Source organism: Sceloporus occidentalis, unplaced genomic scaffold (assembly GCF_023333645.1).
Source record: "Sceloporus occidentalis isolate IW3139 unplaced genomic scaffold, rSceOcc1.0.p SCAF_5, whole genome shotgun sequence".
Lineage (NCBI taxonomy): Eukaryota > Metazoa > Chordata > Lepidosauria > Squamata > Phrynosomatidae > Sceloporus > Sceloporus occidentalis.
Genome location: NW_028316985.1, coordinates 179,827,870 through 179,842,071, shown reverse-complemented (window position 1 = coordinate 179,842,071; position 14,202 = coordinate 179,827,870). Strand labels below are relative to the sequence as shown.

Genomic DNA, 14,202 nt, shown 5'->3' with positions numbered 1-14,202 from the left:
AGGCCCCACCTGGAATATTGTGTCCGGTTCTGGACACCACGGTAAAAAAAGGATGTTGAAAAACTGGAACGTGTCCAAAGGAGGGCAAGTAAAATGGTGAAAGGTCTAGAAACCATGTCCTATGAGGAACGACTTAAGGAGCTGGGGATGTTTAGCCTGGAGAAGAGAAGGTTAAGAGGTGATATGATAGCCCTGTTTAAATACTTGAACGGATGCCATACTGAGGAGGGAGCTGACTTGTTTTCACTTGCTCCAGAGACTAGGACCCGGAGCAATGGATGCAAGCTACAAGAAAAGAAATTCCACCTCAACATTAGGAAGAACTTCCTGACAGTAAGGGCTGTCCGACAGTGGAACAAACTCCCTCGGAGTGTAGTGGAGTCTCCTTCCTTGGAGGTCTTTAAACAGAGGCTAGATGGCCATCTGTCAAAGATGATTTGATTTGGATTCCTGCATGGCAGGGGGTTGGACTGGATGGCCCTTGCGGTCTCTTCCAACTCCATTATTCTATGATTCTATGATTCTATGATCTGCGGCTGGCATCTTCAGAGAAAATCATCTTTCTCTGAAGATGCCAGCTACAGATGCTGACAAAACGTTAGGAATAAACTCTTCCAGAATATGGCCACATAGCCTGAAAAACCCACAAAAAAACTATAAACTGCTGAAGCCTTTTCTAGCTTGCATGTTGTTTCTTACTAATGATTTTTTTTCATCTTGTCCATACTGTGATCTTGTTTGGCCACACATGTCCCAGTTTTCATCTGTGAAATGTTGGAGAGTGTGGTATCATTAAGAGCTATCCCTTTTGTAGTCTAAAGCAGCTTTACAAAAAATGTATTCCCAATAGAGATGATACCTACTATAAATTATTTTAGAGAAACACAATTACCTATATTTTTGGACTCTATAGAAAAGAGTTGCTACAGAGATTGCATGGTGAGATCAGCACATCAACATTTACTACTACACAACTGGTGACAATTTCATTATCTGTCTAAGATGTTTCATCATATGTCTATAGTGGCCATGTTTACAGAGTCCTTGATCTGATGGGTGTGAATCCAACAAAGGATTGGATTCCTACTTGGCAAAGGTCTTGGGAAGGGTCTCAGGAGCCATATTCTGCAGTGACTAAATCTGAAGGGAGGAAGTAGACCAAGTCTATGAAAGCTTGTGTACAACTCCTTTCACTCAGACTCAACAGTGCTACAAGATTCTTTTGCACTACATTTAGCTGTTGGCTTTTCATTTAATTCCAGATCCCACAGGCTCCTCCACCATGGCAGCAGATCTACTTCCTCAGTTTCTGTCTCTATCCCTGTTCTCTCTTAAAGACTATTTGAAGGTAGCCTCTTTCTGAAAGACTGCTGAGCCCAAATCCCATGAGAAGGATGACACTTGGAGAGCAAATTGAACAGGCATAAATCAGTCTTTGGTAAGTTGTATTTCTATCTGAATTATATGCAGAGATATCTTGTAGCACCTTTGAAACTAATTGAAAGAAAAAGTTGGCAGCATGAACTTTGGCTAAATGCATTTGAGGAAGTAGTCTGAAGTCTACAAAAGCTCAGGCTGCCAACTTCTTTATTTCAGTTAGTCTCAAAGGGGCTACAAGATTTCTCTACATACTGATTCTACACACTAACACAGCTATATCTTAAACTCTACCGATATCTGAATTATAGTAATTTCTAAATGTTCTTTTGCACTACATTTAGCTGTTGGCTTTTCATTTAATTCCAGATCCCACAGGCTCCTCCACCATGGCAGCAGATCTACTTCCTCAGTTTCTGTCTCTATCCCTGTTCTCTCTTAAAGACTATTTGAAGGTAGCCTCTTTCTGAAAGACTGCTGAGCCCAAATCCCATGAGAAGGATGACACTTGGAGAGCAAATTGAACAGGCATAAATCAGTCTTTGGTAAGTTGTATTTCTATCTGAATTATATGCAGAGATATCTTGTAGCACCTTTGAAACTAATTGAAAGAAAAAGTTGGCAGCATGAACTTTGGCTAAATGCATTTGAGGAAGTAGTCTGAAGTCTACAAAAGCTCAGGCTGCCAACTTCTTTATTTCAGTTAGTCTCAAAGGGGCTACAAGATTTCTCTACATACTGATTCTACACACTAACACAGCTATATCTTAAACTCTACCGATATCTGAATTATAGTAATTTCTAAATGTTCATCTAGTAATATAAATTAACATAAGGCTTTATCCTTTTATGTGGATTATGTATTTCCTTTCTCCCCCCCCCCCCCTACTTTTTGGCAGTGTGTAAGCGGCCAACGTACATATCCCTTTAGTCAGCATCAATAGATTTGCCCTTTTCTGGGCTGTGAGAGAAGCATTCCAGCCCAACTTTGTTGGCTAACAATCAACAACGAAATGGGGAAGCTTTGACATTTCATTAATCAGATGTTGATGTTGAAATGTGAAGGCTTGTTTGTTCTTTAGAGAATTTAATATAAGCAGAGGTAGCAGTCAAACGAATGATGAATCAAGATGGACTGAATGAAATTAAAATTGATGGAATTTAAATTATCCCAGCGATCAATCCGAGTCTTAACTGAAGATTGCAAAATAAGATAAACTATAAACTGTAAATTAATGTTTTAAACACAGTGTTCAATTAAGTATGAATACCAAGTGGAAAACTAATCAGTGAGTGTTGGAAGATCTTTGCATCCTCTTCCCCTCCTTAGATAGATAGGGATTTCCTGCATGCAAACTCCATGGCTAGACTGGACTCCAGTCTGTCAAATGCATTCTACTATTGAGACTGAGAAGGTACTGATTCCTTTTTCTGGGTCTTTGCAAACCCAGAAAAACCTAGTGAACCTCCAAATTGCCTTACACACTGCCTTACCTAGTTAAGCATCCCACTAAAAGAGAAACTGTACCAATCTGGCCTCAATAATGTGAACAAGGGAACTTGGCGCTTGGAATGGGCTGCTAGAGAGGGAGAGAATATTTACTGCACCCTGTTGACTAAAATACATCCTTTAATTGTTATGTACAACTCTGGGGAGGAACAAAACATTGGACAAGAGCTTGGAAAAGTTATGTTTGCATTACAACTCTCACAATCCATGGCCCTGGGTGATACTGGAATTTGGAGTCCAAAATAATACTGTAAACTCTCCATGACTATGTTCAACGTAAAGGAGAAGGGGATAACATCTTAGAGTCTTGGGTTGTTGTAATCCTGTTGGTTACTCCTCTGAGAGTAGAATCAACTGAACCAACTCTTGAATGGAGAGTCAACACTTAGGTAAAATCCACTGCTTCAAGAGGTTTACTCTGCTTGAGACCAATAACAGGATTTAGACAATGGTTATTATTTCATGCGGACAATATAACAGTCTAGTCTACATGAAGATGTTGCCTTGTCAGTGAAAAAAAAACTATTTTACCAAAGCAAATTGTTTAAAGACTATCCTGGAAATTAAATACTGAACATTTGCCATTCTCTGAGGCAGACCACACTAGTCTGTTTAGAACCTTAACAAACAGAAATACTTTCCTGCAGGGAAACTAATATGATATATCCATCTTCCCAATCGACTCACTGAAAGGAAGCCATTTGAGTTTCATTCAGTTTTTTTATAGAGCAACACAATTTCAGGATAAGTAAGAAGATGAAACAACCCCCGTGAACCAGAAACAACAGAGCTTGCAAGGAGGGGCGTTCACTGTGGAGGTTATATAAGTATCTGTTTTTTAAAAGGTCCTTTCAGGAAGAAGGTCTGGCACTTTAAAAACAGTTTCATAAATCTTACACGTCTTCAAAGGCACTTATAACCTGGATGGGTGTAGTGTTCTACTCTTTCTCTATGATTTGATCATAACACACATAGCAACTACTGGTGTCCTCATCCAAAGGATCTTGAGATTATATTGCATGGAAAGTGTAAAGCTTGTAAAGAGAGCAAGGACATTATGTATACAAGTGGTGCTGGTTAACGGCTCAATGGCTTGTGGACACAGATAGAGAAACCACTTCTGAAATGTTGCTTCTCTTTATATAATGAGTTGGTTGTGTGTTTCATGAAAGATGATTCTACCACATTCTGAGACTGCAAGTTATGTTTTTATAATTCTGGTCATATGTACCCACTTATTAGAAAAGTTTTTCATTCAATCCTATCCAAATCTAGCATTTAGTTTAGGGTCCTTTTTCTGTCTCTTCGTGATATTTTTTTTCCTTTGTATGGTACATTTCTAAAGAATGTTGTTGGACAGCAACTTCCAATGCCATAGGAAATAGTGACAGCACATGGAAGATGCAAACCAACATTTGGAGGTCTACACATCCCTTACCTCAGTCCTCAAAGAATCAGGGACTTATTCAGTCTGCTAACCCTGCTTTAACTGCCATGGCAACATCCTATGGAATCCTGGGATTTGTTGTTTCTTGTAGCATGAGAACTTTAAGCCAAGAAATCTCTCTGCCACCACCTGTTATAAAGGCAAATCCTTTACCTCTTCACCTCAAAACTAATAGATTTCTTTCAGTTTCACCCACAAAAATTGGACAAGTGGTCCTGTGAAACAGGAAGTGGTTGAGGATAACATTAAATCGATCTCAGTCAAGTCTAGTAATTCAAGGGGGGAAACCTCATTCTGTACAGAACTGTAGGTTTGCTCTTTGAGAGGGTATGTCAAAAAAGGCTGGACTTGATGGATTAGAAATACAGAATTTTAAAATGTTTTCCTGAGGAAATAGATAAATAAATACATCTCAGGACTCCTGCACCCTTAAGGGTATGAAACAAAAAATCAGCAGGTAAGCAATTATCTGTAAGTAAGGGAAAGCTTCATTTCTTCAATTTCTTCTTGACACACTCCAGCTTTGCAAGTTTTTAAAAACGGCAATCTTGCATTAACACACACACACCCTGCAACCTTGCACACATGTGATGGAATTCTTATCCAGGTTAGCCTGTCAGTTCTAACCTTGGGCCTTTTATTCTTAAAACCCCTCCTTGGATCCAGTTCAGGTGAATGCTACCCTGGACAAGTGGCTGTGTTCATCAGTGGGTTCAACATGGTAAAGCATGATCAGCTTTCTCTCAATTCTCTTTTTTAAAATTCTTTTCTAAAAAAAAAAAAGTCAGAGTTGTAGAAAACAAAATCAGTAAAGATTTATCGTATCACAAGTTAAGCATGAATTACCTGAAGCCCTTCCACAAACCCTATTCAGACCTTGTCAGTGCCCCTTCTCCTAAGGAGCCTTTATTCTGACTGCATCTGCACTGCAGAATTAATGCAGCTGAATGCTGATTTAACTGCCATACCTCAAAGCTATCGAATTCTGGGATTTGTAGTAGTTTTGTGAGATATTTAGCCTTCTCTGTCAGAGAGTGCTGGTGCCACAACACATTACAAATCCCAAGATTCCATAGGATGGAGCCATGGCAGTTAAAGAAGTGTCAACCTGCATTAATTCTGCAGTATGGCAGCAGCCTCTGTGCCTGCTTGCCTTAATTCTATTTCATGCAGTTCCTATCTAACTCTAAGTTATATCCTTTCCCCCATATGCTCCCTTCACAGCATTCTGAAGGCTCTGATTGAATGGCTCTAACCAGGCTTCACACTTTACAGCATGTGCAAATATACATCACTTCACTTCACAACATGTGGAAAGATGCCTCCAGCTGTTATCATTCCAAGCTCTTTTCACCCATTTCTCCCATTCTGCTGATGCCTCTATCATGTCTCCTTACTGTTCAACCTCTCTGCAATCTCATTAGAACCCCACAGGATTCCTTGATAACATAAAAAGTGGTTATTGATACAGAAGGTTTATGCATTGGCCAAGATCTTACATCATGTTTCCAGGGTTTAAATCTACACTCACATAGCTACATGGTGGTTGCTCTATACCATCCTTTTCCTGAATACCAAGATGTGAATCTGTCTGCAATCCCATGATACAGTGGGCCCGTGGTTATCTGCCAGAATTTTGTTCCAGGACTGCTGTGGATTCCAAAATCCATGAATGCTCATATCTCTTTATATACAATGGTTTAGTAAATTGGCTTCTCTAAAATAAAATGGCAAAAGCAAGGTTTTCTTTTTAGACTTTTTTTTGGCAGTGCAGATGGAAGAATATTTTCAAGCCATAGATGGTAGAATCTGTGAATACAGAGGGCCAACTGTACATTGAAGGCACTGATGAGTAGCTATGCACCATCCAAGAATGTATGAAACTAACAGTTAAACTTTTGGAACACTACTTTTAAGCAACTGTGAACTGAATAGAAATGTTAAGCAATGGTCAAAAAGCAAGACCACTTGCATAAAGGGACTTTTCATGTGCACAAGATGCCAATGAGATAGTAACCATCTTATTTTCTATCCCACTATTCTCCCTGAAGGCAAGAAAAAGGGAACTGCTTCATTTTAGCCGCTTGGCCCTTGAAGAAAACTAAATTGGGATGCAAATATGATTTGTAAGAACATTCTTGCTTCAGATTCAACTGAATCCTCTTCATCGCCTATGCATGTTGGTTCAGAATGAAGCTCCATTTAATCCAGGAGGATTTATCTCCATGTAAGAAGTTACTGTTTAAGGCTGAAACCTTACATACAAACACCTGGGAATGAAGACATTGGGACTTACTTGAGAGTAGATGTAAAAAGGATAATACTTAAAGCCAAATTTGCTTCAAAAAACTTTATTTCCGAAAACATATGTCTATCCTTAAACTCTTGGATTTAAACCAATACCTTCCAGTGTGAAATGCTGTGTAAATATTTGTCAATAAAAGATAGGTAGAAAAATTAGCAAAACAGAAAGCTTTAAAAATGCAGTATCTATTCTACTTGCGAGAATCATTTGCCTTCCAGCTGCTGGTACTTAGGGCTGCTGGGACATGCAGTCCAATAGCATCCAGAGGGCTGCATGGATCCCACCTTATTCTTATCAGCTGGTGTGCTTCTCTTTCAGCAAAACCAGCCCTGCTGAGTGATTGGTGGGTTGATAAAGAAGAGATTTCTTGGTTGTTGGCAATGCTACTGATCACAGATTTAATAAGCATTAATACCACCTGGGACACATTTTCCTTCATTTTTTTCTAGTGGGATTTTTGCTTCTACCTAAAAACCTGTTAAGTGGGTGGATAACAAAAAGACTTTATATTGGGTGTTTCTGTTGCTAATTACAAATTGATTGGCTTCTAAATTGTGTATAAATATATTGCACAAACTGCCTGGGCCACATCTTTCTATAGCAGCACTTGATTTGTACTTGTTATTTTGTTCTACATTTTCTAGAACCTAGTAATGGCTTCTCAAGTGCGCCAGAACTACCATGCTGAGTGTGAATCTGCTGTAAATAGACTGATTAACTTGGAATTTTATGCCAGCTATGTGTACTTGTCTATGGTAAGTAACTGTGCATTGTCTAGCTTACTTCTAGTATGAAAAACATGGCACTTTTGATTTCTGTATGTGTATGCTCAATTTTATCCCAACCTTATGTGGATCAATTCAGCATTAAATATCCATGAATTTAGGGGATAAATTCCTAACTATATGTTTCTCTCTTGGGTTCAAAGTTTGGAAAAGCATTTTTATTTTTAGGTGCAACTCCTAGAAACCTAAAATCAGCATGGTCATGCCATCTTGGGAGATCTTGGAAATTGTAATTAAAACATAATTTTGCTATGTTCCACTCTAATTCATGGGAATGTACCTATACAAGAACCCAGTAATTCTGTCGTTGCTGCTGTTGTGCACTCTCAAGTCATTTCCAATGTATGGTGATCCTAAGATGGTGACCCTAAGGTTTTCTGAGGGCTGAGAGTGTGTGATTTGCTCAAAGTCACTCAATGGGTTTTCATGGCCAAGCAGGGATTTGAACCCTGGTCTCCAGAGTCGTAGTCCAGCAGTCAAACAGCTACTCAATACTTGGTCAATAATTCTAGGCTTCTGCTATTTGGTTGATGCTTTAGGCTTATATCACCCAGATAATTTCTGGAGGTCTGAATAGAATTCCTACACCGAGGAATTAAAACTAGCATTACATAACTGGTGTCTTGAGATAAAATAGCTATCAGGGTATTAAAGTTACCACAGTGGAGTTTTTCACCATCAGCTGTTGGGAAGTAAAGGGACACTTGTAGCCAAGCAACATGTCAAGATACCAAATGTTATTAATAAGGAAGAGCAAACTGGGAAAGGTCATAGCAATTTGCCTTTTTCTGAACCTACTGAGAACAGGAATCCTGCCCTATCCTCCTTCCTACTGAGTTCAGTGCAAACTGCTTTTGCTCTTTGAACTTGGTTTGCAGCAGCTGAGGAAAAAAGAGGAAAGTGGGAGAAAGAGACAGAAACTGGGAAGTTCTCAAAAGCAGTGGGAAAAGTGGGATAGTAGGGGATTGACTGGGACTGTCCCTGTCAAATTGGGACAGTTGGAGGGTATGAACAGAGACCTAGAAGAGGTAAAAAGTAGCATGAAAATGACAAAAATGTAGACGCATATATTCAAGCCAGAAACCCACATGTTGTCTGCCTCTTTGAAGTCAGTAGTATCCAAAGCTTAGCACGTCAAGCTGTGCTTAGGTCTGCAGCGACCCCAGCTAAAGTAGCCCTTATGGGCTATTTACTCAGATTATTATTTGATACTTTGTCTAAGATTTAAACATACTGAAGATTCAGTCCTCTTCTTTACTTTGTGTGTGACTAGTGGGAAAAGAAATTGGATTCATCTTTGAGTGAGCTAGCCAGAAGCTAAAAGGACCCTGGCTTCTACCATAACTATTATCACTGAATAATTCAGTAAAATTCCATTTTAGCTTTTTGAAACTAATGAAACTAGGGTCCAAAGCACACTGCAGAAACAATCCAGTTTGAGACCACTCTAATTGCCCTGGCTCAGTGCTAGGGAACCCTAGGAATTGCCATTCATTGTGGTACTACAGTTCTCTGACAGAGAAGACTAAATGTCTCACAAAACTACAGTTTCTAGAATCCTCTAACATTGAGCCAGGGAAGTTAAAGTGGTCTCAAACTGGATTATTTCTGCAGTGTGTCTTGGACCTAGGTGTACCTGTCTTTAGTACCACTTTTCACATACCCATTCCTCCCCATGCTGCTTCTGCTATTATAATTATATCGTGCTTTTCCCTCTCAATTGGGACTCAAAGCAGTTCACAATTTAAAAGAATGATACAATTAAACACATACAAAAAGAGAGCATTAAAATAGAATTAACTATTTGCAGTATTAAAACAAGTCAACCAGTAAAGGAATAAAATGCAATTGAAAAGGGCGGGACTGGTCAAGTTAAAACAATGCAGCTGCCCCTAGCACATTCTTTTAAAACTTTGTTAACTGGATGCTCCTAAAACTGTTATCCTAAAACTGAGTTAATGAGCTCTGAGCTAATGACTACTAAAGGTAGTCCTTTAGTACATAAAACACTCAAGTGTGTGCCTTATTTTCAGTGGTAATATAAAGCTGAGTGAGCTCTACCTGGCATGCAATCTACCTCTGGGACTGCAGAGTAACTGAAAAACCTCTAAAATGATGAGTCAGTCTACACTACACAGCTAGAGTGGTTTGATAACCCCTTTAATTCCCATGAATGTGTGGGTTGGTGAGGTACTTAGGCGCGTTATAGACGGGCCTTTAATATGCCCCCGTCACGTACTAGGGGTTGGCCGAGGACCTAGCGTCCACACTGGCCTCACCCCTAGCACATGACGAGGGCGTAAAGATGGTGGTGCCCCATACACACGGGCACCGCCATCTTTACATGGTGGATGCGTTGCGTCCGCACGTGTCGCCCCGGAAATGATGCCGCAAATGTGCCCCTTGCGCTTTGCGGTGCCTCTTCTGGGGCCTCAGAAGGAGCACGATTTTCGCCCTCCTTCTTGGCAGCATCCGGGAGCTGCGCCATTTAAAGGCTGCGGCTCCCGGATGGTGCAAGCGGCGGCAGCAGACCGCCGCAATTTGGCGGTCTGTAACGCACCCTTGACTTCTCTGCTAGAGCTCTCTAATGCTGCTGAATTCCAGGAATCTCACCAAACTATACAACCCAGCCTTATGCAGGATAGAGCCATGGTCATCTAAGTTCTGTAACTGTGCACCTGGTTACAACATTAAATCTTTCATGCTGTTTCCCTTTCTAGTCCTACCATTTTGACCGTGATGATGAAGCTTTGTGCCATGTAGCTAAGTTCCTGAAGGAGCAATCCCAGGAAGAGAGGAAGCATGCTGAGAAATTTATGAAATATCAGAACATGAGAGGGGGACATATTCTGCTCAAGGACATCAAGGTAAATGCTGTAGAAGGTTTTAGGTGGGATTTCATTTGAGAAAAGAAACTGCTGAGATCAGAAGCTGCCTGTATATCACTTATACACCTGTTGCTCATTCCTTGAAACAGAAGCCAGAGATGGATGGATGGGGCAATACCTTAGATGCTCTTCAGAGTGCCCTGGCACTGGAGAAGGAGGTCTGCCAGGCACTGCTGGATCTGCACAAGCTGGCGACTGAGAAGGGGGACCCTCATGTGAGTTTGTAAACAGAAATATAGTAAGGCTGCAAAAGTACTGCTAGATGATTAGCAACTTGAATTGAAATATTGCCTAACCGGCTGTGCAAATGCTTATTCAGGTTGCAAGGCTAGTTACATTTTAGAAGTCTTGAATTTTAGAAGTCTTGTATTCTATAGCCTTTAAAATCAAGACATTTAAGACCTTAAACTATAATGTTGATGACATCACTCCCTCCAAAGGAGACCAATGCCAAATTCCACAGTTATTCCTTCACATACTTGTCTTCAACAGAGAAATGCGAAGGCTTAGTCTTAAACTTTGCAATGGGCATTGTAGACATCTTTTGCCATATTTGTCTCTTGGTTCCTCAGCTGTGTGACTTCCTGGAGTCTGAATACCTAGAGGAGCAAGTGAAGGCCATCAAGCACCTGGGAGACCACCTCACAAATCTGCGGCGTTTGGGCCTGCCCCAGAATGGCACAGGAGAGTACCTGTTTGACAGGCTTTCTTTGGAGAAGAGCAGTTGAATTCTCACATCACTGGAAGTTTATGTACTGCATGTTGTTTAGGAAACAGAAATAAAAAGCTGCCATAAATTTAATACATTGTCTGGTGTATTTCACAAAGTTCTATCCCTATTCTCATTTCATTGTCCCTGGCTAGCATTTTTCCCCCACTGTGTGTTGCCACTCCTAAAACCTAGCTTAAGGGTAGGTTTCAATGCCTAAAGGACTGGAAACCAGGGGGATCCAGTCTCCCCCAGTTCACTTGTTTTTCCTACTTTCCACTCACTTCTTGTGGCTGTCCTTGCAGGTGTTGTCAACTTATCCATAGGCCATATCAAAATCCATAAATTTGGCCCCAGAACCTGCCCTCGATTTATACATGAGGGCAACTTATAGTCGAGTATATATGGTAAAGCATGTGGAGCTCGTCTCCTCTTTGTTTGCTGCTTGGCTACATGCTTTCAGTTCCTTACCTATATAGCAAAATACACATGCACAACTGGGCCCACAATTTGGAACAAGAAAATGGAAGATGAATGTATTGGCAATTTCACATCAGCAAATAAAAAACCAAAGTGTTTCAGCAGTCAGAAGGAGCAGGTGCATTGCAGGGCTAGAGTATAAGTTGCTGATTCTAGGAGCCTTCCCCTCCCCCCACCTAAAAAAAAGTAACTCATCTAAGTTTGGTTGAACATGAATAGATCTTACCCCTCAAAGAGTGGGATGGGCAAATGCCATCGTGAAAAGAGGGATCACATCAAGCACGGTGATTAACAACAGATACCTTTACATAGTTTTGATAAGATTCCTTGCATGTCTTGTGTAGGGGAAGCTTTTCTCCATCATATCTACAGACAAAGAAAACCTTTACTGTTTGGCTCCTGCTTGTCTCATAGCTGCAAAAGTCAGAGGAGCTCTGGTAGAAGGAGAAAAAAATATGAAGGTGTATTTTCTTCAATAAACGTCTTTCTCACACGGACAAAAAGGGGCAGTCATTTATTACCATCCCAAGTTCCTACTATATGCATACAAATGCACTTATCACCACAGTGATCTAGTCCACCAAACTGAACCATATGGCATCACCGATTCAAAAATAAACCACGAGGACCATATGAAGAAACCCTAACGACCATCCAGTCAACCCCACTGTCATCCAAGAATACACAACTAAAGCCCTCACAAGAGAGGGCGCAAGGAGGAGCTGCATTTTGCCACTCCTTTTTGTGCCCTTCGAAGGCTGAATTGGGGCTGCCACATGCGGTTGCTGTGGCCCTGATCCAGGGCAAAAAGGGGCAGTTGCAAACCACCCCAAAGGGGTGGTCTGTATAGCCCCTATGAAAGTAAAAAACCCAAGTGAAACAAGGAACACAAATACATGAAGTAACAAATGTCTTATTCACACATAATGATGTATCTGTTGTTTGAAACGTCTGCTAAATAAAGTTTTGTTATGATTTTAGTGAAAGCTTGTCTGTGGTTTGAGTATACAGTATATCCACATTACTAATATAAAGCATTTTAAAACAAAGTCTAGAGAGGCTTTAAAGAGGGCCTGTAACAAATTGCTGGCAGCGAGGGAAGAGAAAAACTCCTTTGGGCTGCCACAATAGAAACAGTAAAAGTTCTCTTGACATTTTGGTGGCAGTGATGGGATGACAAAACCCATGGGGCTGCCACAATAGGAAAATAGTTGGGTGAGTGGGACTCACCTTGACACATGCCTTTTCAACATTAACCCTGTCACCCTATATATCTAGGTGGGAGTATGAGGTGCCCCCTGATGTTGTTGAACTGCAGCTCTCATCAGTCCTAGCTAGCATAGCCAAAAAGAATGAAGCCCTGGTAGCGCAGTGGTTAAATGCCTGTACTGCAGCCATTCACTCAAAACCACAAGGTTGCGAGTTCAAGACCAGCAAAAGGGCCCAAGCTCGACTCAGGCTTGCATCCTTCCGAGGTCGCTAAAATGAGTACCCAGACTGTAGGGGGCAAATTAGCTTACTTGCTAATTAGCTTACTTGCTGTTCACCGCTATGATCTTTGGAATTGCGGTATATAAATAAAACATATTATTATTATTATTATTATTATTATTATTATTATTATTACAGCCTTATACTAGCTATGTGTTCTTTATGGGAATATCTCTCTCCTTAGAAAGAATGTGGTAGATGTGTTATTTGAACATACTGATCCGGTTTTATCTCTAGTCCATGCATGTCTGTTCAGAATTAAGCTTTATTGAATTTGCTCCATTGATTCCTATGAACTTGGCAATGGGTTTGTACCCCAAGCCCAGGCATATTGGCACAGTTATCTCAAAATCAAATAAGTGGATATTTCTGTTTCTAGTTTTGCAAGAGTGCTGGTGACAAATCTTGTAGGGGCCTAAAAACTGATTGGAAGTGATCAATATACCTCCCCACCCACAAAAAAAGGAGATACAAAAGACTGCAGCAACTATAAGGCTATAACACTGATGTCCCATGCAAGCAAAATTATACTCAAAATTCTGTAACCATGGGGCTTTCCAGACCGGTGCTTTGCGCCAGCCTGGATATGTGCTAGGGTTGCCCAAGGGCGGTGCCACCGCACACCCTGCAACCCTAGCATGTTGCGGCAGCGTGATAATGGCGCGCCCTGTATACATGGGCACCGCCATTATGATGTCACGGCTGCACCGCAGCCAAACAGCGTGGCATGGGCGTGACATCCCCGTGATGCTGCAGGGTGCTTGGGGTGCCCTTTCAGCATCACGGGAAGGAGCTCCTAAAAGGAGCTCCTTTTTACCGCACATATTGCTGGTGCAGCCTTTACACTGCCACGCCAGCGATGCAGAAGAGAAAGTGGCCAAGCGGCCCCTTTCTCTCCTTCCCCGCAGCTGTAGGGGTGCCCTTGGGGCATGAAGCCCCAAGGACACCCCTTTCCAGGCTGTGGGGAAGTGGTGTTTTGCCGCTTCCCCAAGGCCTGGAGAACCAGTGGACTGGGGCCTCTGGGGCTGCCGCTGCAGATGCCCAGGCCCCAATCCAGAGGGGGAAGGGGCGGGTGCATGCCGCCTCAAGGGGGTGGTCTTTATCCCACCATAGACTTCAACCATACATGGAGAAAGAAATCCCAGAGGTCCAAGTGGGGTTCAGGAAAGGAACAGCCACTAGGGACCACATTGAAAACATACAATGGCTA

At 41.4% G+C, this 14,202-nt stretch overlaps 1 protein-coding gene across 2 annotated transcripts; it reads left to right on the top strand.

Annotated features, from left to right (window-relative positions):
• The first annotated feature begins 1,801 nt into the window (after positions 1-1,801).
• Positions 1,802-11,074, top strand: LOC149313238 (ferritin heavy chain A-like). 2 transcript variants are annotated; one of them, XM_089527129.1, is made up of 6 exons: positions 1,802-1,922; positions 6,386-6,561; positions 7,284-7,394; positions 10,145-10,291; positions 10,402-10,527; positions 10,885-11,074. In XM_089527129.1, the coding sequence occupies exons 3-6, from the start codon at positions 7,293-7,295 to the stop codon at positions 11,038-11,040; spliced, it is 531 nt and encodes a 176-aa protein (XP_089383255.1). In that variant the 5' UTR covers positions 1,802-1,922; positions 6,386-6,561; positions 7,284-7,292; the 3' UTR covers positions 11,041-11,074. The 2 variants fall into 2 exon arrangements, with proteins under 2 accessions (XP_089383255.1, XP_089383256.1); XM_089527130.1 differs by lacking the exons at positions 1,802-1,922; positions 6,386-6,561 and having other exon boundaries at positions 7,252-7,394.
• Positions 11,075-14,202: the final 3,128 nt, after the last annotated feature.

What these genes read in the sequence shown, in the direction of transcription:
- LOC149313238 (XM_089527129.1), top strand. Translation starts at nt 7,293, where the DNA reads ATGGCTTCTCAAGTGCGCCAGAACTACCATGCTGAGTGTGAATCTGCT. An exon ending in TTCTGCTCAAGGACATCAAG is followed by an intron (nt 10,292 to 10,401) that starts GTAAATGCTGTA and finishes TCCTTGAAACAG; the next exon opens with AAGCCAGAGATGGATGGATG. An exon ending in CTGAGAAGGGGGACCCTCAT is followed by an intron (nt 10,528 to 10,884) that starts GTGAGTTTGTAA and finishes TTGGTTCCTCAG; the next exon opens with CTGTGTGACTTCCTGGAGTC.